Below are 24,965 nucleotides of genomic sequence, written 5' to 3'. Positions count from 1 at the left end.
TAAATGGCGTTGATGACCAATGAAGTTTGGCGCCACTAAACAACCAAACAAACAAACCAACGTTTGTTGCTTCCTTTGTATTCAAACATTTCTTCAAGTCTTGGATTTGCGGCAAGTGGCAAACCTGTTTTAACCTGTCTTTATTTTGTATAGACAATATATCTTTTAGATTATAAAGAATCGAGTTGTACACTTGTTTTTCTCTTAACAATTAAATGTTATTATGGGTTTCTTGTTTGGAAACTAACGCTATCTAATAACTAACTCTGGAAACAATCCTCCTAATGATAACTAAATTTCGTTTTTCACAGCAGAGCTAAAACTGTTAGGTATAACAAGTAACCTTGCCCAAAAAGATTAATAAAATCTTGATTGACCTCCTTAATAACTGAAGATTACAATGAAGCACTGATACCATTTTCCGTGCCTAATCTTGATAGCATCTATACTGAAGCTCAAGCTCGTTTGATAATGAGACGTTCATCGAGTGGTGTTAATTTGATCGATCTTTATTCCAATCTATTAAACTAATAGAGATTAGAAGGAAAAGTTTTTCTTATTGTTTTTAATACAAATACTCATTAATTCGGGGAACACTCAATCAAAAATTTAAAAAAAAATTATTTATTGCTATTTACAACTGTACATTATAATACATTTAGTAAATTTAATCTCAGTTAAATTGGAGCGTTACAGGCGTGTAGAGAAACTACCCATTGCTCACTCTAATGACGTGTTACATTAGCAGGTCTCGTGGCCATCTTCTATTCAGGCGTCTCAGAGGATTGTCAGGAATGGGAGAGGAAGAAAAGTTAGAAACTAATGGGTTTGAGTGGTTAATAACTAAATTTAAATTAGAAATTGTTTACATATTTTGCACATACAGAGCACAAGGACAACTACCATTAATAATTACAGCTGAATAGCCTTTAGTCAATGTTGAAATTTAGTGTTCAATATTCAGTGAGTGGTTTTAGATTACAAAGGCAGTTGACTTCAATGTTAGTTAACCTGATATACGAGGGCGTGGTTAACTCCCTTACTTTCTTTCTTTAAAAAGTTACTTCTAACATGTAATACTGTGTTAATAATCGTTCCTGAATGTTGAAGTCCAAAATGTATTATAGTTCGGATTTTAAATTTATGTTTTACTATAAACTCACTAATCACTCAAATCCCCTAGTTTCTAACCTTGCATCCTCTTCTATTCCTGACAATCCTCCGAGGTGCCTGAAAAGAAGATGGCCACGAGAACAGCTTATGTAAAATGTCATTAGAGTGCTACGAATGAGTAGTCGCTCGGCACGCCTGTGACACTCCATTTTAACTATGATCATATTTACTAAATGTATTATGTAATATACAGTTGTAAATTTCAATAAGGGTATTTAAAAAAAAATTTAATATGCAATGCCGAGAAGGTGGTTATTGATCAGTTGTAAAATAAAAAAGTTATTGTATCAATATAATAAATTATTTTGAAAAGAGAAAGTGGTAAGGGAATGGAGAAAAGCAATAAACACCAACGGCTTATAGCTTGGAAGAAACCCAAATAAGATTACTGTAGATTGCCTACCTTTTGCAGATGACAAGTCATTACTCACTGACTCATTTGAACATAAACAAGAACAAATCTCTGCTCTACAGTAACAAGCTTCCAAAGTAGGATTGCAAATATCCTTTGCAAAGACATAATTAATGACTAACATATCTGATGCACCACAGTGTCTTAAGATCAATAACGACACAATAATGAAAACGGATTGCTTTTAATATCTCGGAGAATTGGTATCCAACAAAACCAAAGAAGGAGCAACAGACAATAGAGTACGAAAAATGGAAGGATTGTATTACATTACAAGAAATCTATATCCAGGAACACGAAATTGAAACATTTTCAGACAGCAGTTAGACCCAAAATACTCTATGTATCTTCTTCTTCTTTTACTGGCACAACAGGCGCAAGAGGCTGCCCTTGGCCTGCTCAACGGCCGCCAACCATCTTTCTCTATCTCCTGTAAGGGTAACTGGGATCCTAAGTTGTCGCAGATCCCACCTCACAGCATCCCTCCATCGGCCCTTCGGCCTACCACGTTACCGCACACCATCCGGAACTTAACTGTACAGTTTATGTGCCACTCTTTCCTCGCTCATCCTCATTACATGGCCAAGCCATTTAAGCCTATTTATCCTTATGTACGCAGAGATGCTACATTCCTTATAGAGCCCAAATAGTTCACCATTTTTCCTTCTTCGCCAATTACCATTCTCGCATACGGGCACTAAGATTCTCCTCAGAATTACTCTTTCAAACCTGTCTAGCAGGTTAATCCTTTTATTACTTAGCGTAAGTTTCTCCACCGTATGTGACGACTGGCCTTATTAACGTTTTGTACAGGGTGAACTACAGGGGGTGTGGCTAACAAATTTGCTTTTAATTAGCCTTACAATGGAGAAATAAGCTCTATTTCCAGCAGCAAATCTGCTTTTAACTTCTTCTTCTTCATCCTGGTTCTCATCGATAATAGAGCCAAGGTAAGGAAAACTTCTTACCACTTCGCCCATTTCCACGCGACTCATCCTCTGGTCCAGAGGCTTCTTACCCAACAGCATAATCTTGTTTTTTTCCTCATTATTATGCAGACCCATCCTTTTTGCTTCGAGATCCATCGCTTCGAAAGCAGTCCTAATACACTGCAGGGATCTACCGATGATGACGACGTCGTCAGCATAGGCCAGAACTTTGGTCATCTTTGTAAATATTGTTCCTTCCTGACTTATTCCTGCTCTATTTATGATTGCTTGTAGAGCGATATTAAACAGGAGAGGGGCTATTGGGTCACCCTGTCTTAGGCCACATTCCACTTCAAAAGGCTCTGATAATCCACAGGATTTTACTTGGCAGGTTGTGCTCACCATTGCGCATTTTACTGATCGACTCTATGTATCGGAAACACTTAAACTAAACAGAATTTTGGATCTAGAAAAATTAGAAAAAATCGAATGGAGAATTCTGAGGAAGATTTTGGGGCCTAAAACCAACAGTGATTTTGGATTTAAAATCAGACCCAATGAAGAACTATATTTAAAAATTGAAAAGGTGACAGTTGTTGTGAAGACTTACCGTTTTATGGGCATATTCATAGAATGGAAAACGATAGACAACAAAGCACCTCTTTGACATATTAAGAAATTACAAATCCACACCCACTTGGTTTCGATAAGTGGAAAATGACATGAAGAACATCGGCATGAACACAGAGATAATAACTGACAGAACACTATTTCGAAAAACTATACAAGAGGCAGGTTTTCGGAAAAGGTGGAATGGACCCAGGAGGAGAAGGAGCGACACTCTCAAAGGATGAAGGACGTCTGAGCTCGAAGGAAATTGGCAACAATAATGAATCAAAAGTATTATCATTTTATATAAATTAAAATTATATATTTTACATAAAATAAATAGAAAAATTGAAAAAGTGTCTTGATTTTTTTTATTTTGTTTTCTCATTTGTGCAATTACATTGAATTTTTTATTTAAGTATGAAAAAAGAGAAGCCCGAATTTCTCCCTTAAAGAGGAAGAAAATTCTTTTAGGATTGGTACAAAAATATGGCATCGAATAAAAAAAAAAAAAATTGACAATGTTACATCCATAGAAAATCTAGACTGTAGGGATGAAATAGAAAAAGAGCTCAACACTAAACCAACATGTACAATGAAGGAAGTCTTGTACTTTAAGAAATAAGTATTGAAGTATCAAGAAGGCTACAAAAACATATTTTGCTGCCAACAAGAAAGGCTTGATGGGAACAGGAGATGGGGCTGTATTGGCAGAAGAAACATTTTAGCAAAACGAAAATGAATTAATTGAAATTATTGGGACTCAAGATTTAATTGCGCATGGAATACTTTTTTTTTCATTATTGTCTAAGCAAGTAATTCTCTAAGTAATTCAACTATTACTCATTTCAACTTTATAGCAATTATTTATTGACAAAAGTAAGCGTTACACTTTTCGTCTGATCTAGTACATTTTTTTTTTTTTTCAAAGTTTCACTTCAATAAATGAGGAAAGAAGAAGCTTGAAGAGCGTTGATATTTATCCCAAATACAGAATACTCCCATGACATTTTAAGAGGTTCACATTGGTTTAGTCGAAAAACTCGGCTTCCAACAGCTTTCCCTTTACGACTTGAAGCCACCTCTAGACCTGAAGAGGTGAAAGCTCCAGGACTTCCTTGGCAGGCAGGAACCGGACCAAGGGGAACCTGACTTCCAACTGGGTCGACTAGGCAGCCTTCGATCGAGGCTCGATGATTATTGAAGAACCGACCTGGATTTGCGGCGAGAAGGAAATTACTTGGAGATTGGGCAAGGTCTGTCAAATCTGCTGTCACATCAAGTTATTACGAGTAAACTACAGGACTACTTATAGTACAAGAGCCCAAGAGGAGAATAAAGTCAGTTATTTCACCCCAATTTTTGATTACTTTAATAAAAACTATGCATAATTAACATTCAAAATTGATGAGTCTCCAAGTATAAGTCGGGGGAATAAAAAATAGCGGATGTTCCAAAACGTTAAAAAAAAATTCATTCAAAGCTCTATATCTGTAAAACTACCCGCAACACTAGAAAACCTAAGGGAACATCATTTAAAGTAGAGTAAATTTGCTAAAATATGAGCCCTAATAAAGCTATTACCGTTCAATAGTTTCCAAGCTATAGCTTTTCAAAAAAGCAACATTTAATAAAAAAAAAATGTAATGAAATAGAGAAGTTAGTGAATTTATTTCGATAAATCTATATTTCAAAAAATATGGACAGATGTCTATTACCACTAAAATTAAAGCTGGTGTAATGTACTGTGATGTAGTTTATAACGTTTATCTTCGCAGGAATAGTAGTTTTTATGATATTTGCTAAAATATATCGATTTATAGTTGTTCGGGCAAAGTTTCCTGTGCAATATTTATATTCATATGCGAATTTCGTAAAAACTACTACGCTTGTGAAGATACGTGACATAAACTACTTTTTAGTAAGTTAAATTACCTTTATTTAGGGTGCTGACAGACACATCTTTGTCTTAAGGTTCCTAAGATATATGTTTTCAAAAATCAAAAATTTTACTTTAACAACTAGAAATTAACATTTTTTAAATTTATTTTGTCAAATATCATAAGAAATATTACTCCTACGGAGATAAACGTTATGAGCTACGTTATAGTACATTTAACTAAATTTAATTTGAGTGTTGGCAGATACTTGTACGTCTTCTGGTTTCTGAAATATACATTTCTCATAATAAAATCATTAACTGCTGATTTTTCAGTACATGTTTTTATTAAATGTTGCTTTTTTTAAAAAGTTATATTTGGTTAAAAGCTTACTTCGGTTCACCTCATACCTCTCTTCAAACGATCGTGAATGAATAATTGAACGTTGAAATGTTACTGCAGTAGTTATGAAATTATAAAACAATCTTCCGCAATCAAATCAAGTTATTAATAAGAGAAAATATAACTGGCCTTCCCTCCCCTCTGGTATTTCGAAACGAAGCCAGAGGAATAATTGATCATTAAGTTTGCATATAATAATTATCGATCACGCTGAAGGCTCATGGCCAAAGAGATGCATCTACCAAGGCCGATTGGTATTAACTAACATGACTTTGTTCATATCTCTTTGGATAAATTGCTAGGCAGAGATGGGCAAAAATTAGTTATAGTTGAAACTATTAGCTAAAATTGCCATGGATACGATATTTATTTATCAATGGTTCATTCATGAATGAGGGTCGTATCCATGGCAATGTTAGTTATTAGTTTCTACTATAGCTAATTCCCTCTCTCCTAACTTGACTGGACCTAAGAGAGAAATTTTTGGAAAACAAATAATAGTTAAAAAATATATAAAATTTTTTTATTATTTTACCGGTTGGATGGCTTAATAATAATAAATATAATAATTAGTATTAAACTTCGATTTCAGGGATGAATCGTTGCTCCCCCCCCCCATTCGACAAACAAAATCGTAAGAGGCGATTTCGATAAAATCGAAAAAATGTAAAGAATCGATTTTATAAAGTAGCATTTCTATTTTATAGATAAAGTTGCTGTCAATGAGAACTTTTTTTTTTCAAATAAATAAACATAAATATATTGATTCGATGAATTTTAGAAAATTCGGTATTTAAGCCCTGTTAGTATTTATCAATGAGGATAAAAACAATCTGGTAATCAATTTCTTAAGATCACTGAATTTCTCATTGATTCATCGATTATATTTAAAATTGTTAAAGCCGTTTTGGTGAAAATAAGAAAAAGTGGAAAATCGATTCTATAAACTGGAACTTCATATCAGATGATTTTTACAGCAACTTTTTCGATAAAATCGATATCAGTTGATTATATAAAAAAAATTGCTATAACATCTCAGGATAATACCCGTCTAAAATGTTTCATTTCAATTTCGTATTTCAGCTAGGTTATTTACACACAGAGAATAGGTTATTAGATATCAGAGGGCATTAAAACGTCTATTTCCGTCAAAAACTTGAATTAGAAATTTAACACTTTCTCTTGCTATATATTCCATTTATAGGTATAAACAAAAAAAATAGACTAAATTGTATGTTGGTATTATTAAAAATATTTACCATTAAGCCATTGTGTCCATGTTCACTCGTCTAGAAAAACAATAAAAGTTTTTTTTTAAATTTAATTAGCAATTAGTTTAATGATTTAATTGATAAAAATCTATACGGTTGGTTTTAATTACATCCGTCCGTGCTGGTCATGATTAATTTATCATAGCCTCAATTATCGCGGTGAATGGTTGTACTTATTTGGAAATAATTATCAAGGAGGTCACTCATAACAAGATTCTATTTATCTTTTCTTTTTTTATTATAATTGGCATTAATAAGTCTTGTTCTCATGCAAACTGTATAGGCCATTGATAGTTTGGCCTTTTAAATATTTTTTCAACTTACATAAGTACTACTATAAAGGTTTAGTTTTAATATTTTATTTTACTAAACTAACATTGGTTTTTCAAACAGAGCATTAATGGTAGTGCATTTTTAGACTTGAACACAATTTGTTTATTGACTAAAAACTCCACGTAAAAAGTAAATATAAAAATCCACTTACTAGACAAACAGTCTAAACTTCCAATCCATTACAAAATACTGATCTACACAACTATTATAAGACCTATCTGGAGATAAGGAGTTAAACTGTAGGCTCCACTAAACCTTCGGATTCCTCTCGTATCCAATCCTTATAATCCGAAATCCTCAATACTCCTTACTTTGTCACAAATAAAATCGTGCATAAAGACCTTAATGTTCCATTTGTAACCCTAACCAATCTAGCCCGAACCAGATATCAATCCTTCCATTATAAACTCCCTAACCACTAAAATCCATTAGTTTCTAACTGTAACTGTGATCATACATCAAAACATCAAATAAGAATTAACTAGATATATTTTTATGTAAATAAAGTTCTAAATATCATTAAATATATTTTTTTAAAAAATTGCTAATATCATTTTACTCTAACATCAAATGTACAAGATGCACTTTTATGTTAATTTACAGTTGTAAATGTCAATAAATAAATAAAAGAAAAAAATTATAATAAAACAGAAGACAGAACTAACCTCAGTTCAGTTATATAAATAAAACTTTAAATGCTTAACAATTAAACAAAATATTAACAATAAATGTAACAAGCATCTTTCCGATCAAGCCAGCACTGTATATCACGTTAACTTAACTCAATATAAACAAAATATTTCGACATTTAAATTTTCAGAAGCCTTAAATAATTATTTAAATGAATTAAAAATATAATATATTTATGAAATAACACAAAACTAACGTCAGTTCAATTATGTAAATGAATATTTAAATGCTTAACAGCTACAAATATACAGCCATCTTTTCGACCACGCCCAGCACTGCATATCATGTTTACTGTGACCTCAATCTAATTTAGAATTAAAAACTTAATACAATATAAACAAAATATTCCAACATTTAAATGTTTAAAAGCCTTTAAATAATTCTTTGAATGAATTAAAAAAAATTAATTTATTTATGAAATGCATTTGACGCCCATAATGATTCAATTTAATAAGAATAATACTTTTAAATTGAAGATGACTATTGTACTAAGACTGTATAGTAAAATTATTAAACCTTCTTATTTTTAACAAAAGGTTCCGGATGTGGTCAGAAGAACTCAAATAGTATTTATAGTTGTCAACATTTTGTTAAGTTTAATTTTTAAAGTTTAAATTAAAATTTAAAGGTGTAATTATTTTTAAATTGAATCGTTATGGGCTTTAAATGCATTTTATAACTTTATTACATTTTTTATTTCATAAAAGAATTATTTAAAGGCTTTTAAAAATTTAAATGTTAAAATATTTTGTTTATCAAATAGTAATAAAACTATTTAATGTGAGCCAACGTTTCGCCCAACTTCGAAAGGATAGAAATCTCGTTTCGTTTTTCAGGCAGGCTATTTGGGGACTTTAACGCGTGTATAGGAAAGTGTGTGTTATCCTACAGCGGCATAACAGTTTCTCTATTGTGCCAGAAACAACTATTCATTTGAATCAAACTTAATATTTTAATGTTTTTCTTAAACGAGATTAATCTTTTATTAACTGTTGCTATATATATATATATATATGTGGTTTTTTTTTATATGGTTTTATTCAGAATTTCTTCCAAGACTTCTAAGTGACAGCCACTTGGCTGTCAGATATCATGCTAACAGTCCTGATGAAGGCTAGAAAATCTGGCCTAAACGTCGGCGCGATTAAATAAGTTATTTCAACTTATTTGTGTTATATTTTGACCACATCCGACCATCTTCCCCTCATATTATTCATCCACGGTCAACTATATCTTATAATTATGAAAATAAATAAATATAAATACAATGAAGATGTGGGAATTGAATATTGAATTAGAACAAAACATAATTAAATTAATATTTATTATATAAGAGGATCAAATTTTGGCTGAATCTATTCTTGAGATGAAGTGCACCGCCTCTTTTTTATATTTTCTGAAGATTTTAGATTCCTTAAGTGGCCATGTATCTCCATGTGTTATGCAGGGTTTTATTAAATTGAACCTTTGTTAATTTTGCAGGGTCCAGGCGAAAAGTAAGTGATTAAAAGTTTGTAAAGTTTGTCTGTCGTAATTACAGAAATCAGTGTTAGTTATGTGAAATCTCTCAATCTTTTATATATATAAAACTAGTTGTAAATAAAATACATATCCAAGATGGAGGCGAACCTCTGCTCTCGTGCCTTCTTGAAGTATTGCGCAGTTGGAAGCCCGGTGAGGTTAATGTGCCTAATACCAAGACACCGGTTAGAACCGGTTTCAAATCGAAATGGCGGCTATTAACTAGTAAGTAGTAGCTAAAACGTCTTTTGATTCGAGTCTCTTGTAATTTAGGAACAATTCTCCTCGAGGTTTATTGTTCTTTTTTTTCTCCCAAATTAATGCTTATATTTCACTATTATATTCAATTTATCGTCCTAGAATTAAGGTTGAATTTCCTCATTAAAAAGATAATGACGCTGCTTGAATTATCAAGCTCAATTATTGAAACGCTTCCTTGCTTGTAGTGAGCTCTCAAGGCGAAATTCTTACCTCGAAGCAAGGAAATGAGCCTATGATACTCTTCTGAATGCAAATAAATACAGGATAACGTCTTCTTCATTACTGCCTACAAGAAATACTTTTATTTTTATACATCTTTGGAATCCAGGCCAATTCTTAGTACAATTGTTACAATGCAGCTCGATATAAGTTATTAGTTCTCAATGAAAATAAAAAAATATCTGTATAATCTCAACTTGTTTATTTTTTTATAACTCCTACGTTTTGTCCTTTCCGTCTATTCTCAAGGATATCTTATTTATAATATCACAGCAAGCAACGTAATTAAGAAGTTAAAGGCTATTCTGCCTTTGTCAAAATATATCTTAGTCAATTAAACTATTTGTATCCAATATTTCATTTATTATAATTTTATCAACAGTACATTCTATATGCATACATACTAGCATGTGTTCCTGATAAAGAGATTGATTAGATTGTACTGGGTACTAGGGGTATTCATATCTTCAGTTTAACATGTTAAAACGTGTTAAATGGAAAAACTCATGTTAAATAGAGAAATATTTCCTTCTCTTAGCGTGGTAAAACGACATAATATATAACATGGTTGAGAGTCTGTTACTAGGTCTGTTAAATGGAGAATGAAGTCACGCATAAGACCAGCTGAGCTAGTGATCATTTTGTTTGTTGTGGTAGTAGCAAGCAATATAGTATTATACATATTACTTGTTCGTAGTTTGTGTTTAATTGTGTCAGTCCAAAACTATAGGATGTTTTTATTACTAGTAAAGCAATGAATGGCAATAATAATAATAATGTAATGACTGCTGTCAGCTCATCTTGATTCTCTTCCTCACAATTTAGATCGTCAAGACACTGAGGGGCAATATTTTCACACAACTTCCACTTTAGGCATGTTGTAATAAATTGCTATAATCAAAACTTAGAAGTAAACAGTAACATGACGTTTTTGAAGGAAAGGTTATAAAATAAGGTGCTCAGAAAATCCGCTAGGAGCTCTCATGCATTTAACATGACTTTAAATAGGGCTGCTCACAATCCTATACTTATAACATTTAGCTTGGTAAAACATTTTACATTTAACACAACATCATGAATATCCCTAAGGAATGTAAATAATAATTAATTGAGAAAAAATATTTGGTATATATTCAGCAGTTCTCTTAATTTTAAAAACAAATTTAGTTCAAGACAAAATAATTTGGTTTCAAGAAAAGGTTCTATACGTTTGCCAAACAATAGCAAATTCACGCTTGTGCTAGCGTGTGGATAGTTTATTTAGATTGGCTGGTAAAAGGTTTGCCATGGTTTAAACTATTTAAATATCATACATTGTTCACTGTCATTATGGCAATAGTTGTAACCAATCTCTGTATAATGTAGTTCACCTCCAGTACTCATGGATTTTAAATGTTATTTCAGGATTAATAATGTAATATAAAATATACGAAGATGGTCGGGGGTGCGGCCAAAAGGAACAAAAAATAATTAACTAAAAATATAAAAATAAATAAACTATAAATGATAGTTAAATAGTTTCTGTTTCTTTTGACCACACCCCGACTATCTCCTTCATGATTCGAAAAATCATATATATAATATAATTATATTTTTAGTATTTCGATAGACAGAAGCCAAATCCAAGCAATGGAAATGTCACGCAACAGACCAGCTGGGCTCGTCATTTTGTTTGATGTGTTAGGTTACTTGCTCATAGTTTTTATTTTTGTGTTAGTATCGTTTTGGATGTTTTTATAACTAATAAAGCAATGGTTGAAAATAATAATAATGTAATTACAGTTGTCAATTAGCACATCCTGATTCTCTTCCTCACAACTTACAAGATCAAAAAGTCACTCAGTGGCCAAACTTGCACAACTTCCACTTTTAACTTACTTTAGGCATGTTGTAATAAATTACTTTAATCAAAACTTAGAACTAAACAATAACAGGAAGTTTTAGAAGGAAAGGTTATAAAACAAGTTGCTAAGAAAATCCGCTAGGAGCTCTTACGCATTTAACATGACTTTAAATAGGGCTGCTTACAATCCTATACTGATACCTTTTAACATGGTATAGCCTACAAACATTTAATGACATTGTTAGCTGTGATATTATAAAGAAGATATCCTTGAGAATGGTCGGGACGTAAAAAAATAAACTTGTTGAGACTACAAGGATATTTTTTTATTGTAATTTAATTTAAATGACAAACTAAAGAAACTAGTTAATCTCTTAATGGTAAGAGAAGCCAGGCTCTTATCATGGGATTTCGGAGAGAGGGCGGGAAGGGAAGGTTACCATTTAATTATTTATGGTGGAATGGTCTCTTTGAGAGATTGTGACGTCGTCCTCGTTCATCGGCCAACTCTCGTTGTAAGTTTTAAGGATAAGAAAAAGGGCGGGGAGAGCTACACGCCGGTTCGTATATGTAAATTAGCCCTTATCAGTCGTACGTCACCTCTCACGTGACAACAGTACTTTTTCGCTGCGACTGATAAGGGTTAAATAAAGAAGAAATAAAATAAATCAATCAGTTGATTATTTATTTGACCCCATTTTCAGTTATATAGTCGAATGAATTAATAATGTATTCACAACATAGAGTCAGTTACATATTAAAAACATTGGCATTAATTCAACAGTTGGAAAACGTAAATTATCTAATAAATTTTCTTGCCAACCAAACTAACATTTTAGAGCATTTAAGAAAGCTCCTTGAAACCAATCAGTTGAAAACAAACAAAAAAATATTCAACAGTTAAAAAAAAAAGTATATTTTATGCTTCATATTTGCTTTTGAAATAAAAATCTATAATTAAAGCGTTATTTTATCAGATTGTTCTTAATGATGGTTGGATCGGCCGAAACGTTGTACATGTTATATGTTTTATTGTTGTTATATAATTATTGTTATTATTATCGATACTACTAGTATCGAACTAATAATAAAAATATATATAAATTAACTGATATTTTTTAATAAGAATTTATATTTAAGAATGCATAGAGAAAAACGCGTATTGAATACTACATGAAGTAAAAAGTGTGTGAGGGAGAGAAAGTGAGAAACTAGTTCTCCGTCTTCACTCTCTTTTCAAGCTCATGTTAAGCTTCGTTATATGAATATTAATATATATTATAAAAAATAATATAGAAATAAATAAAAAAATTAATTTCCAAAACATTAAATTCACTTAGAGACAAAATCATCAACATAAAAATAAAGAAAAACTGCATTTCACAAAAACTTTGTGCACTGCCATGTCAAGCGTTATACAATTTTTTTTATTTAAATAATTTATTTATTGTTATTTACAACTGTACAATAATATATACAACCAGTAAATTTGTTATAAGTTATAAAATGACATGATACAAACATGTGGAAAATCTACCCATTCATAGCACTCTAATAACATTTCTAGAGGAGAAGATCTCGAGACCACCTTCTTTTCAGACGCCTATGAGGAATATCAGGTAATGAAGGAGAAGCCAGGTTAGAAAAAAGCGGGGTTGGATGGGAAGTTTATCGTGGAAGGATTGGTATCTATTTCTTGCCAAATCGGCAATATATGGAAATTGAGGTCCTGATGGATGACTTGATTTGTGTCAAAGTAAGGGGCATTAAGGATTTTGGACTGTAAGGATTGGATTCGAGAGGAATTCGATGGTTTAGTGGAGCCCCAATTAATATTTACAACTGTACATAAAATACATCAAGTAAATTTGAAGTAATATCATAATGGTGTGGTAGAAGCATGTAGAGATATTACCCATTGGTAGCTCTCTAAAAACATTTATACAATATAAGGTCTCGGGGCCATCTTCTTTTCAGATGCCTTGGAGGATTGTCCGCAATGAAAGAGGTTGCAATATTAGAAACTAATGGGTTTGAGTGGTTAGGAAGTTTATCATGAAAGTATTGGTAGCTGGTTTTGGCCGAATCGCCAACATATGGAACATTGAGGTCCTGATGGATGACTCGATTTGTGACAAAGTCCTTACTTGAGGATTTTACGAAGGACTTTGGATTGTAAAGATTTAATAAAACTCCGTATGTCCAGATAGGACTTATTATCATACCTATATAGTAATATAGATCAGTCTTTTGTAATGGATTGGAAGTTTAGATCGTTTGTCTAGTAAGTGCTGTAATAGTCGGAATCGACGAGCAGTTTCCTGTATTTTTAGTCTTGTAGTCCCTAGTAAAGCATCTATTCGACAGGAATAAGTGGGGTGCTATTAAAGGATACTTTGGGGCAGGAAGACTAAAAAAAATCGAATTAATAATATGATAACATATTAACATAGATAAGAATATTATCCCAAATAATTACAATGTTAATTGTGATTGGTGGGTTATGTATTAACATGTTTTTTACTAAAATCTGATTCTTCAATGTTTCACTTGCTTATATTTGGAATATGCTCGTTGTAAAGGAATATATTACGATCGCGAAAAATTGCGAATTCGAGTTTTGAAATAAACAGAAATTAACGTTTTGAAATCTCTTCTGTCCTAATAAAGTGACGTAAAATGATCTATGTGTGTGTTTTTGTGATCAGCCTCAAAAACCAAGAGTGGAAAATTAAAGTTCTTTGATGCACGAAATTTTTTTTTTATGATTGTATTTAACTAATCTGTTTATTATTTTGTATACTTTAATTCAAAGATCATATATTTATGCATAACAAAATTTTAATAATTTTACATTTGTATTTTTTCCTTCCTAACATATGTATATTTACTTGAGCTTATATCATCTTAAACTATCGGTAATTTTAACTTTGTGTAATATGAACTTTTTCTGAGAGATTATCGAAAGACGATAGTTCTATAATATCAACACAAAAACAATATTATTAGATTTATTTGTAAGATTTTAAGGAAATAGTCTGGAAATGTTTATATTTGTATTACATAAACTAATATTTAAAAAAAATGTAATTTAAAAAATAAATTAAACTTCCCTCCCCAAAAAAATAAACAAAAAAACTCTATGGTTTACATGAACATCTATTCAAAAGTATAAAGAAACAACCATATTAACCTTCAAATTTTCAAACTTTTTCATCTGCATATCTACATGAAAGATACACACACAACATAATTATTTGAATCACAAACACACACAAACTACGCAACATAATAAATGATACGTCACATGATTGAAAAACTTTATTAAACTTCAAACATTGTAACATTTTCACTCCCCTCGTCACAATATTAACGATATATAACATAACTACATAAAACACCCACATTACACAATTATAAGAAGATAGTTAACCGTATGAAGTAGATTGTAGTAAGATAGTCCGGATGGCGGTCATTAAAGCTATCAAAATAGTAACAAGCTATTTATTGTTAACTAACGTTTCGCTCCACTTTGCAGGACTTCGTCAGGACTAAATAAGATAAACAAGATATTTAAAACTTTAGAATTAACAGAACATAAATTATATTCTACAATGTTTGTATATTCTACAATGTTTGTATCTTGTTTTTCTTATTTAGCCCTGACGAAGCCCTGCAATGTGGGACGAAACGTTAGTTAGCAATAAATAGTAGCTTGTTACTATTTTGATAGCTTTATTGACCGCCACCTTATTGCTGTATTATTGACTATCTTCCTCCAAAACACTACATAATTATTTGAATCACAAACACACACACGCCAATATTAAAAAAACTACATAACTTTCAAGTTTTCATCCTTTTCGTCACGATATTAACGATGCATTACATAACTATGTAAAACACACACACGACAAAATTATTTGAATGAAAAACACATACACGCCAAAACATAATAGTACTTCATATTATTAAAAAACGTTATTAACCTTCAAATTTTTAAACATCTTCATATTCTCCCTCGTCATTATATAATAATAATATTAAATGGCTTATTGAAAAATATACTTTAGTCTATTTTCAAACTTACAACTACAGAAAGTATTTGTGATTTTCATTTACAAATGGAAGTAGTATGCTTGAAAATATATTTTAATATTTAATATTATTGTGCTCACAGTTAATAATAACCCTTTAATTGTATCCCGAACTCTCCAACCCCATATCGCAACCCTCGAAGAATAGTGCCGTAATTGGAGGAGTAAAATAAATCCCATCAAATCACCTTTACCTTTCGTCGTAAACCTGCCGACTGCCCTACAGTATACATGATTGTTCTTACCCCTGTCGATCAGATCCGCTACATTGGACTACATCTGGACAAACAACTAACATGGAATCCTCACACTAGACTGAAAAGACAGGAAACTGTACGCAGATTCCGACCATTACAGCACTCACTAGACAAACGGTCTAAACTTCCAATCCATTACTAAAGACTGATCTACGTGAATATATATAATAAGGCCTATCTGGATGTAAACAGTTGATCTTAGGGGCTCCACTAAACCTTCGAATTTCTCTCGTATTCAATCCTTACAATCCAAAATACTTCGTAAAATCCTCAATTCTCCTTACTTTTTTACTAATAAAACCATCCATAAAGACCTTAATGTTCCCCATATAACCGATCTAGCCCAAACCAAATATCAATCCTTCCATTATAAACTCCCTAACCACTAAAATCTATTAGTTTCTAACGTGCTTCTTATTTTATTCAGGACAATCCACCGAGGTGTCTGAAAAGAAGATGGCCTCGAGACCTTATATTATAAAAATGTTTTTAGAGTGCTGCCAATGGGTAGTTTCTCACGTATGATCTTACTTCAAATTTACTTGATGTATTTTATGTACAGTTATAAATATCAATAAATTAAAAAAATATATTATGACCGGAGTGATATGATATGAGATGAAAATGTTTTAAAATTGTATTTATATTTATATGTGAGATTGTTTTCTAGCAGTTTTTCTAAGAGGTAGAAAATTCACACAAAAACTGGACGACCTTGTGAGGATACAAGTGGGACTGGAATGGTGTTTACTAATAATAAAACAAACTATCATGGCTTCAAATAAGCCACCTTCAAACTATATATTTATACATCTATCCAAAGCTTTTAGCACATTTTCATTTATAAAAATCTACGTACTTTAGCATGATTGGGAACCGCAGGTCTAAAGATAAAAATAAAAGTTTAAATTAATAAAATAATCAAAAAATAATCAGGGGTGTGGTCAAAAGAAAACGAAAAATAGTTAACAATTATTTATTTTCCGACGTTTCGCCCCACTAATATATATAAAAACAACTAAAAATATTTTTTGTTTAGATCATTTAAGTGTTTGTATTGATTAGTGCTGTTAATGCCCGGCAACGTGGGGCGAAACGTTCGTTAGCAATAAATAGTTTTCTTTTACTATTTTGCTAGCTTTATTGACCATCACCCGGGCTATCTTCCTACAATCTACTTCATACGGTCAACTTTCTTCTTCCAAAAAAAAACAAATAATAAGTCTTTAATTTCATAGTTATGCAAAGTTAAGAAGACCACATTATCAAATACATCATTGAAGAATTTTCAACAGTTATAAGGTTTAATGGACCATAAAGTAGTTTATAATGTTTATCGTTGAAGGAAGAGTTTTCATGATATTTGCTAAACTAAATTGATTTATAGTTGTTCCAACAAATTTCCATTTGTCAAATTTATATTCATCCGCGAATATCATAAAAATATACTTATCCTACGAAAATAAGTGTCATAAACTGTTTTATAGTAAGTAAAATTTCCTTTATTTTGATAGCTGGCAGACAAATGTTTGTCTAATGGGTCTAGAGATATATTTTTTCAAAATCAAACATTTTATTAGAACAAATAGAAATTAACAGTTTCTGAATTTATTTTGTTAAATACCATAAAAACTACTACTCCTACAAAGATAAACTTTATAAACTATTTTATAGAAAATTTCACTAGCTTGGCAAACATCTGTACGCCCTACGGATTCTGAAATAAAGTTTTTCATAAATCAAACTTTTCATCCGAAATATATTTTAGGAAATATCATGAAAACTACTACCCCTACGAGGATAAAGGTCTTAAACTACGTTATAACGTATAATGTATACACACACTATAGTGTGGTAAAGTAGCTTTAATTTGTGTTCTAATAGACATCTATATGTCATATAGTTCATAAGATATAGATTTCTCAAAATAAATTAACCAAATACTAATCCTTCAGTACACTTTTAAGAAATGTTGCTTTTTAAAAAGCTATATCTTGAGAACTATTGTACGTAAATAGGCTAATATTCCAGCAAATTTACTCTTCTTTAAATAATGTTCTTTTAGATTTTCTAGTGTTGGTAGTTTGTAAGGTATAGAGCTCCGAATGAAAAATTAGTGTTTTTTTTTAAGGTTTTGAAATAGTCACCATTTTTTATTCCCCCAAACTATACTAGGCAGACTCATCAATGTTGACTAGAAATTATACATTGTTTTCATTAAAGTTATAAAAAATTGGGGTGAAATAACTGCTTTTATTTTATCCCGGCTCTAGTACTCTAAGGATTGGATTTGAAAATAATCTAATTTATGAATAAAAGATGTATGAAGTTCTTCGGGTGTTTGGTTTCCCAGATATTTCTACATTGATGAATTATTTTTTAAAAAATAATGTCGAAGATCACACTAGTTCACATATACAAAGGAGTTAACTTACGGATTATAGCCCCAGAGTGGAGGACAGCAGCTGAAGCTGCGGCCACCAGAACAGATAGAGTCAGCACTGCGAGGTTGGTAACCATGGCGGAGGACGGTTCAAGACTGGCTAGGCTGCGAGAGGAGAAGAGTTCTAGTAGGGGCCTCCCCACTCCATCTTCCAAGGGGGCGTCGGGGTACTTTATTGCTGATAATGTGGGTACCGCATCCATCTCTCTGCAGAAGCATAATTTGTATCCTTTGAATAACTACTGTCAAAAGAATATTATACAGTGTAATCTCGGTAATCTAAACTTACGAGGGTGATGGTCGGATTAAAAAAAACATTAGGAAAAATGACATGATGACATGAAAATGATAGTAAAAAAATACAACATGAATGTACTTAACTATTTTATTAATTTAATTTTTAGGAAGTTTGTCAGTTTGAAGTTTTAAAAATTAATCTTTGTTAAAGAAATAGATTTTTTTTTTCGTCGGGTGCTATGAGTCTTATAACATCGCTGGTCACTTGCAATATTTTGCGCGGCTGAACTTTTGTTTTCTTTCCCGTTTCCAGTAATGCCAAGTGGTGATTTGATTTGTTAAATGTATAAGAAAGCTCATGATACATATATTAATAATATAAGATGGTCAGAGCCAGAGAAATAAAAATAGTTAATTAGTTATTATCCAACGTTTCGCCCCACTTTGTAGAGCCTCATCAGAGCTGTCTATTGACAATTCGAAACTCGACCTCAACTGAAACAGCCCTGTTGAAGCTGTGCCTCAAAGTGGGGCGAAATGTCGGCAAATAAATAGTTAACTATTTTTGTTTTCTTGCGACCGCATACCTGACCATCTGATCAGTTCATTTATAAGGGAAAACAGCATAAATAAAAATTAAAAACCTTAATGTTCCATTTGTAACCGATCTAGCCCGAACCAGATATCAATCCTTCCATTACAAACTCCCTAACCACTCAAACCCATTAGTTTCTAATCTTGCTTCCTCTTTTATTCCGGACAATCCTCCAAGGCGTCTGAAAAGAAGATGGCCTCGAGACCTTATATTGTAAAAATGTTTTTAGAGTGCTACCATTATAGTAGTTTCTGTACATGCTTGTGCCATACCATTATGATTTCCTCAAATTTACTTGATGTATTTATGTACAGTTGTAAATATCAATAAATAAATTTAAAAAATCTTCTTAGTATGGATTTATTTAAAACGTAATAAAAAAAAAAATGAGTTCAATAATTACATAATAAAATTTTTATAATAGATATTTCAAATATTAATTAATTTATTATCAATTTACACAATTTTGATCGTTTTTTCTTTCAACTCGCCAACGTTTCGGCCCTCAGGCCATTCTCAAGACCTTCAATATTGATGTCATTGGTTTTTGAAATCTCAATTTGCAGGCTAATTGCCCATGTCACATATAATTTTTTTTTATTTATATCCTAATTTTAAAAAATCCTTTTTTACAACCAAACATCTCTTCTTTCACCTATATTTATCACTTCAAAACAGCCTTATAAAGAGAAAAACTTTAATTGTACAGTAAATTTATAATAAATAATAAAAATACATACATGATTTTTATCTATCTATATTTTATTAATATTTTTATCCTTATTTTGTATTATTTATCTAAAGATCCAATTATATTTTCTCCCTTTTAAACACAGAGAGCCAGGAAGATAAATAATATTATTATTATAAAAGGAAGTGTGGCTGAGGAGAACTCCGAAACGTCGGTTTAGTATATATATTTTTTAAAATAACAAAATATTTTGATGATAAAAAAATAAATTTAAGCAGCTGAGTGCCATTGGCACTGGTTTTACTTCCTACAAAATTAGTATCACATATCAAAATTTGTGAAAAATCTGTATATGTTTGTGGACATTGGCTCGTTTATATTACCACAACTGCGTCTGATGATCATATTAAAAATATTATTTTTTTTTTATTATTATATTTCCTAAATAGCTGTTTCATTGTTGAATTTTTCCTATTCAGCTTTATTAATAAAAAAACCTTTTTGGGTCTTTACCCAACATCATCAGTTATCAAATTTCGGCAATTACAAAATCTTATTTTCAACCTTATCAAACCCTGATAATGACAAAAAGACCCCGAAACTTGAAATATGAAAATTAACAAACAAGTTTTCATTAAAAAACAGAGGATCTTGGAGGGAGGATTCACATTTCAGAAGGGTCAATTTTTACCTAGATCAGTCAATATTTATTGTTTCGGCAACCCCAAGGAATGGATCTTGATATTCCCTCTCTGTGCCCACAAAGGGCTTCAATGGAGGACTTGGTGGGGGGGGAAAAAAAATTAAAACTCCTCAGGAAGAAATCTCACTTTGACATTCAAATATACATATTTAACCAAGAATAGAACTCAAATAGCTTTTTATTTTAAACATAGGGTTAAAAATCAAATACAAAAATAATATATATTTTATAAATCGATTATTTAAAATATATATATTATAATTGACCTTACAATATAATATATACAAAAAACGACATTAACATCCTATGCGTTGCAGATTTTGGCCGAAATAGAGAAACCTCCTTTCATTTCAAAATCCTTACCCACCCATACCCATCACTTCTTAACCCTTTATTCTTAATAATCCTTGATAATCCTACGAGGCGTCTGAAAAGAAGATGGCCACAGGATCTTCTAATTTAAAGCAACGATTGAAGTACCACCAATGAGTGGTTCCTTCCCAAGATTATCCTGTGCTCTGAAACATTTACCTCATTTATTTTTTTGTACAGTTAATAAATCGACTGGCGTTAGCTACATGTTCTTAACAAATATTTCACAGGTATACATATATCATGTAATATGTATGTATTAAACCGATATAATAATAAAGGAGGTTATGAAAAAAAAGTTAATAAATAAATTTAAAAAATATATATTAAAATTCCCATTTTTTATACCCATTTTTCGTTGCACAAATAAAACCTATTCTTGTTAGCCTTGGTTGGTCTCTGATCTCGGAATCAGAAGATAATGAGGGTAGCTGACCCTTCATTGGGTTTTAGAAAATAAAAAACAATTACAGGACGAGCCTTGTTCTTCAAGATTACTTGGACGGGATGATTATGTCATGTGAGAACATATCCGTCGTTTATGAAATGCAAAAGAAGTGGAAGAACTTTCCTTCCCTGATTGCATTAACATATTAACATAATTCCACATAATGTATTGTCACTACACGGCTGGTTTCCTTGTCAGGAGATCATGAGGGGAGGATATGAGTGTGTTCATTTTCCTTCTAATTTATTACGATCAAGATTGTAACCCTGATGAGCAATAACAGGCTCTCACGCGTCTAAGAGATTTTATTAAGAACATAAACTCAGATGGATGATTTTCGACATTCATTTACTTATATATGAAATATATAGTAATGGAATTTATTGTGATCGTGAAAAATTTCGAAGAAATTACATGTTTTGAGGTCCTCTGAGTCCAAAAAACCCATTCTCACAAAACAGTGTTTCATTTAAACGGAAGATTCGAACCAAAGTGAAATTATATGGAGGCTTGCGATTGTAACACCAGCGCCCCATGTGGACAAAAGGCATTCATACTCGCTAACGAGCTTTGGCCAGAGGCAGTCTTCTTTTCTTCTCTTTTATTCTGTAAAAAAAAAACATGAGTGAGTAAGGTCACTTCCGAAGAGCCCTCCGATAGCCGAGGAGAGGGTAGATGGAGGGACATGGAGGACAAGAAAAATGCATAGCCCCAATCAAAATTCATTAACCTCAACCACAAAAGTTCTGATTCAACCACTCTTGTTTGTTTGTTTTTATTTAGTGGCGTCAAACTTCATTGGTCATCAACGTCATTTATATTTTATTTTATTTTGCTAATATTCGTTAAATTTTATTACTTTATCGTCGTCTCCAAGGGTTTTTGAGATATCTTGGTTTAGTCCTAAGCTATCGAGGTGTGGTGTGAAATATGGGCATCGTTGGAAAACATGGCTTATTGTTAGATTGTTGTTGCAATACTCGCAGTTCGGAGTCGTTTCTTTTGAAATATGATAGGAGTGGGTGAGCCTCGTGTGACCTATTCTCAGCCTGGTCAGTACAACCTCCTCTCTACGGCATTTGCGACTGGAGGTACTTCAGGGCTTGACGTCCTTTTTCATAGTTTTTAATTTATTCATTGGACTTTCGTTTCACTAAGATTGCCATTTATCTTTGACTTCCTTTACAAGAGGCCTGCTCATCTCTGACGGAGTTAAAATTTCTTTACCCCTTCCCGGAAGTGCGAGTGCTTCTCTTGCAGCGTGATCAGCTACTTCATTCCCTGCGATTCCTACATGGTTTGCAACCCATATAAATGTAACTGACATACCTATGTTGTGTAGAGTTTTTAAGTGAAAATGGATGTAGGAAATTTTCGGATGCTCTGGATACATACAATCTAAACCTTTTATCGAACTTAGTGAATCTGTAATTATTGTAATGTTGGTGTGGTTCAAAGACAAACAGTAGTGAAGTGCTGCTGCTATTGCATTTAGTTCGGTAGTGAATATGTTGCATAGATTGTGGAGTTACTTTTGAACGTGGAGTCATTAGTCAACCTCTCTTCATACCTGTAGTTTCATTAGATTTATTATTTAAAATTCATATTCTTTCTTGTTCAGCAAACGTCTATAAATAAATTCTCTTTATGTCACCTTATGCCTTATTTTTTTCAATTAATTTCAATATAGTCCACTAACAATAGTGGACCAGTCAGTCAAAAGTGACGTAATACCAGGCCGTAGGTTGAAGACGCACTTTATACAACCTAGCTCAAAAACGAAAAGTCGAATGAAACTAAAAATACATATTTAAGGTAGGTATATATGTAGAATGTAACAACATCTTTTTCGCTGAAATCGAAACACCGCAAATGCCACTAGTATCGATTTTTCACATTATATCGTTTTTCCCCAAAACGGCTCTAATGATTTTTATTAAACTAAGTGAATCAATGAGCAATTAAGTTGGCTTTGATATTAGATAGGCTTTATCCTCATTGGCAGGGTTGGGTAACCATGAAACTATTAGCTAAAATTGCTATGGATACGATATTTATTTATCAATGGTTCATTCATGGAATAAGGATTAAATTAATTTTCAAAATGGCTTCCTATAAAGTACCGTTAATCTTGTCAATTAATGCTGCTTCTCGGGAACAATTGTATGTAAATTGCTCTATTAGGGCTCATATTTTAGCAAATTTACTCTGCTTTAAATTATGTTCTCTTCGGTTTTCTAGTGTTGTTGATAGTTTAAAGCTCCGAAAGAAAAAATATTTTTTTTTAAAGGTTTGAAGCAGTCGCTATTTTTTATTTCCTCTACCTATACTTGGCAGACTCATCAATTTAGACTAGTAATTATACATAGTTTTCATTAAAGTAATCAAAAATTGGGGTGAAATAACTGCCTTTTTTCTCCTTTTGGGCTCTTGTACTATTACTTTTTTTTTAAAATATTTATTTATTGCTATTAACAACTGTACATTATAATATATTTAGTAAATCTGATCTAAGTTACATTGGAGTGTTACAGGCGTGTAGAGAAAATACCCGTTGGTAGCACTCTAATGACATTTTACATTAGCTAGTCTCGTGGCCATCTTCTTTTTAGGCGCCTCGGAGGATTGTCAGGAATGGAAGAAGATGCAAGGTTAGAAACTAGGGGGTTTGAGTGGTTAGGGAGTTTATAATGGAAGGAGTGAAATCTGGTTCGAGCTAGGTCGGTTACATATGAAATAATAAGGTGTTATGGATGATTTTATTTGTGACAAAGTAAGGAGCATTGAGGATTTTACGAGTACTATTATTAAAAGTATTTAAAAAATATATTCCATAAATGCTTGCTTAGGAAAACACTCGCCGCACTAAAAACTCCCATGTACAAGATGCTTTTCCACGTTAACGCCGAAAAAAGGAAGTGACAAGGCACAGCCTTAGACATTTCCTCGGGAAAGTTGACAGACATTAACGGAACACTGATGGAAGCGAGCTCAGATTTGGCAGTTCTGGTCTACGGTTGTCAGATAATACCATGATGGCCCTCTAATCAAGGAAGATCAATTATATTAATTCAATAAAATAATTAATTAATGTTTTTCAATTAGTAATTAAATAATAATTGGAAGGAGAGATGAGAAAAAATTAACTATAGATGAAACTAATAGCTGAAATTGTCATGGATACGACCCTTATTTATGAATGAACCATTGATTAATAAATATCGTATCCATGACAGTTTCAGCTATTAGTTTCATAGTTGCCAAACTCTGATTGGAAGATTAAAAATAAAACACATGTTTAGGGGTTCAATCAAGTGCTTCTTTAGAGTTATTTACGTTAAATAGTTTTGGAGATATGGCTTTTTAAAAAGCATCATTTCATAAAAATGTTGTATGGGACGTACTGAAAGATCAGTAGTTAGTGAATTTATTTTGAAAAATCTATATCTCAAAAACCATTTGATGTACAGATGTTTATTTGCACTCAAATTAAAGCTAGTTTAATGAGCTATAAAGTAGTATATAATGTTTATCTTCGTAGGATTAATAGTTTACATGAAATTTGTTAAAATAAATTGA

The 24,965-nt window shown here is 31.8% G+C and overlaps 1 protein-coding gene across 1 annotated transcript in view; it reads right to left on the bottom strand.

Moving 5' to 3' along the window:
* The window catches only part of LOC106683918 (protein takeout), a 40,020-nt gene extending 21,554 nt beyond the window's left edge, over positions 1-18,466 (bottom strand). Inside the window, exon 1 of the mRNA XM_014425680.2 lies at positions 18,333-18,466. Coding sequence (XP_014281166.1) covers positions 18,333-18,417 — 85 coding nt within the window. The 5' untranslated portion in view covers positions 18,418-18,466. The remainder of the gene's footprint in view (positions 1-18,332) is intronic.
* Between the last annotated feature and the right edge of the window lie 6,499 nt (positions 18,467-24,965).

The sequence above is a fragment of the Halyomorpha halys genome, unplaced genomic scaffold (genome assembly GCF_000696795.3).
Source record: "Halyomorpha halys isolate HHAL.00 unplaced genomic scaffold, Hhal_1.1 Scaffold527.1, whole genome shotgun sequence".
Lineage (NCBI taxonomy): Eukaryota > Metazoa > Arthropoda > Insecta > Hemiptera > Pentatomidae > Halyomorpha > Halyomorpha halys.
Note: the sequence above shows the minus strand (reverse complement) of the source record. Positions and strands in the feature narration are given on the sequence as shown.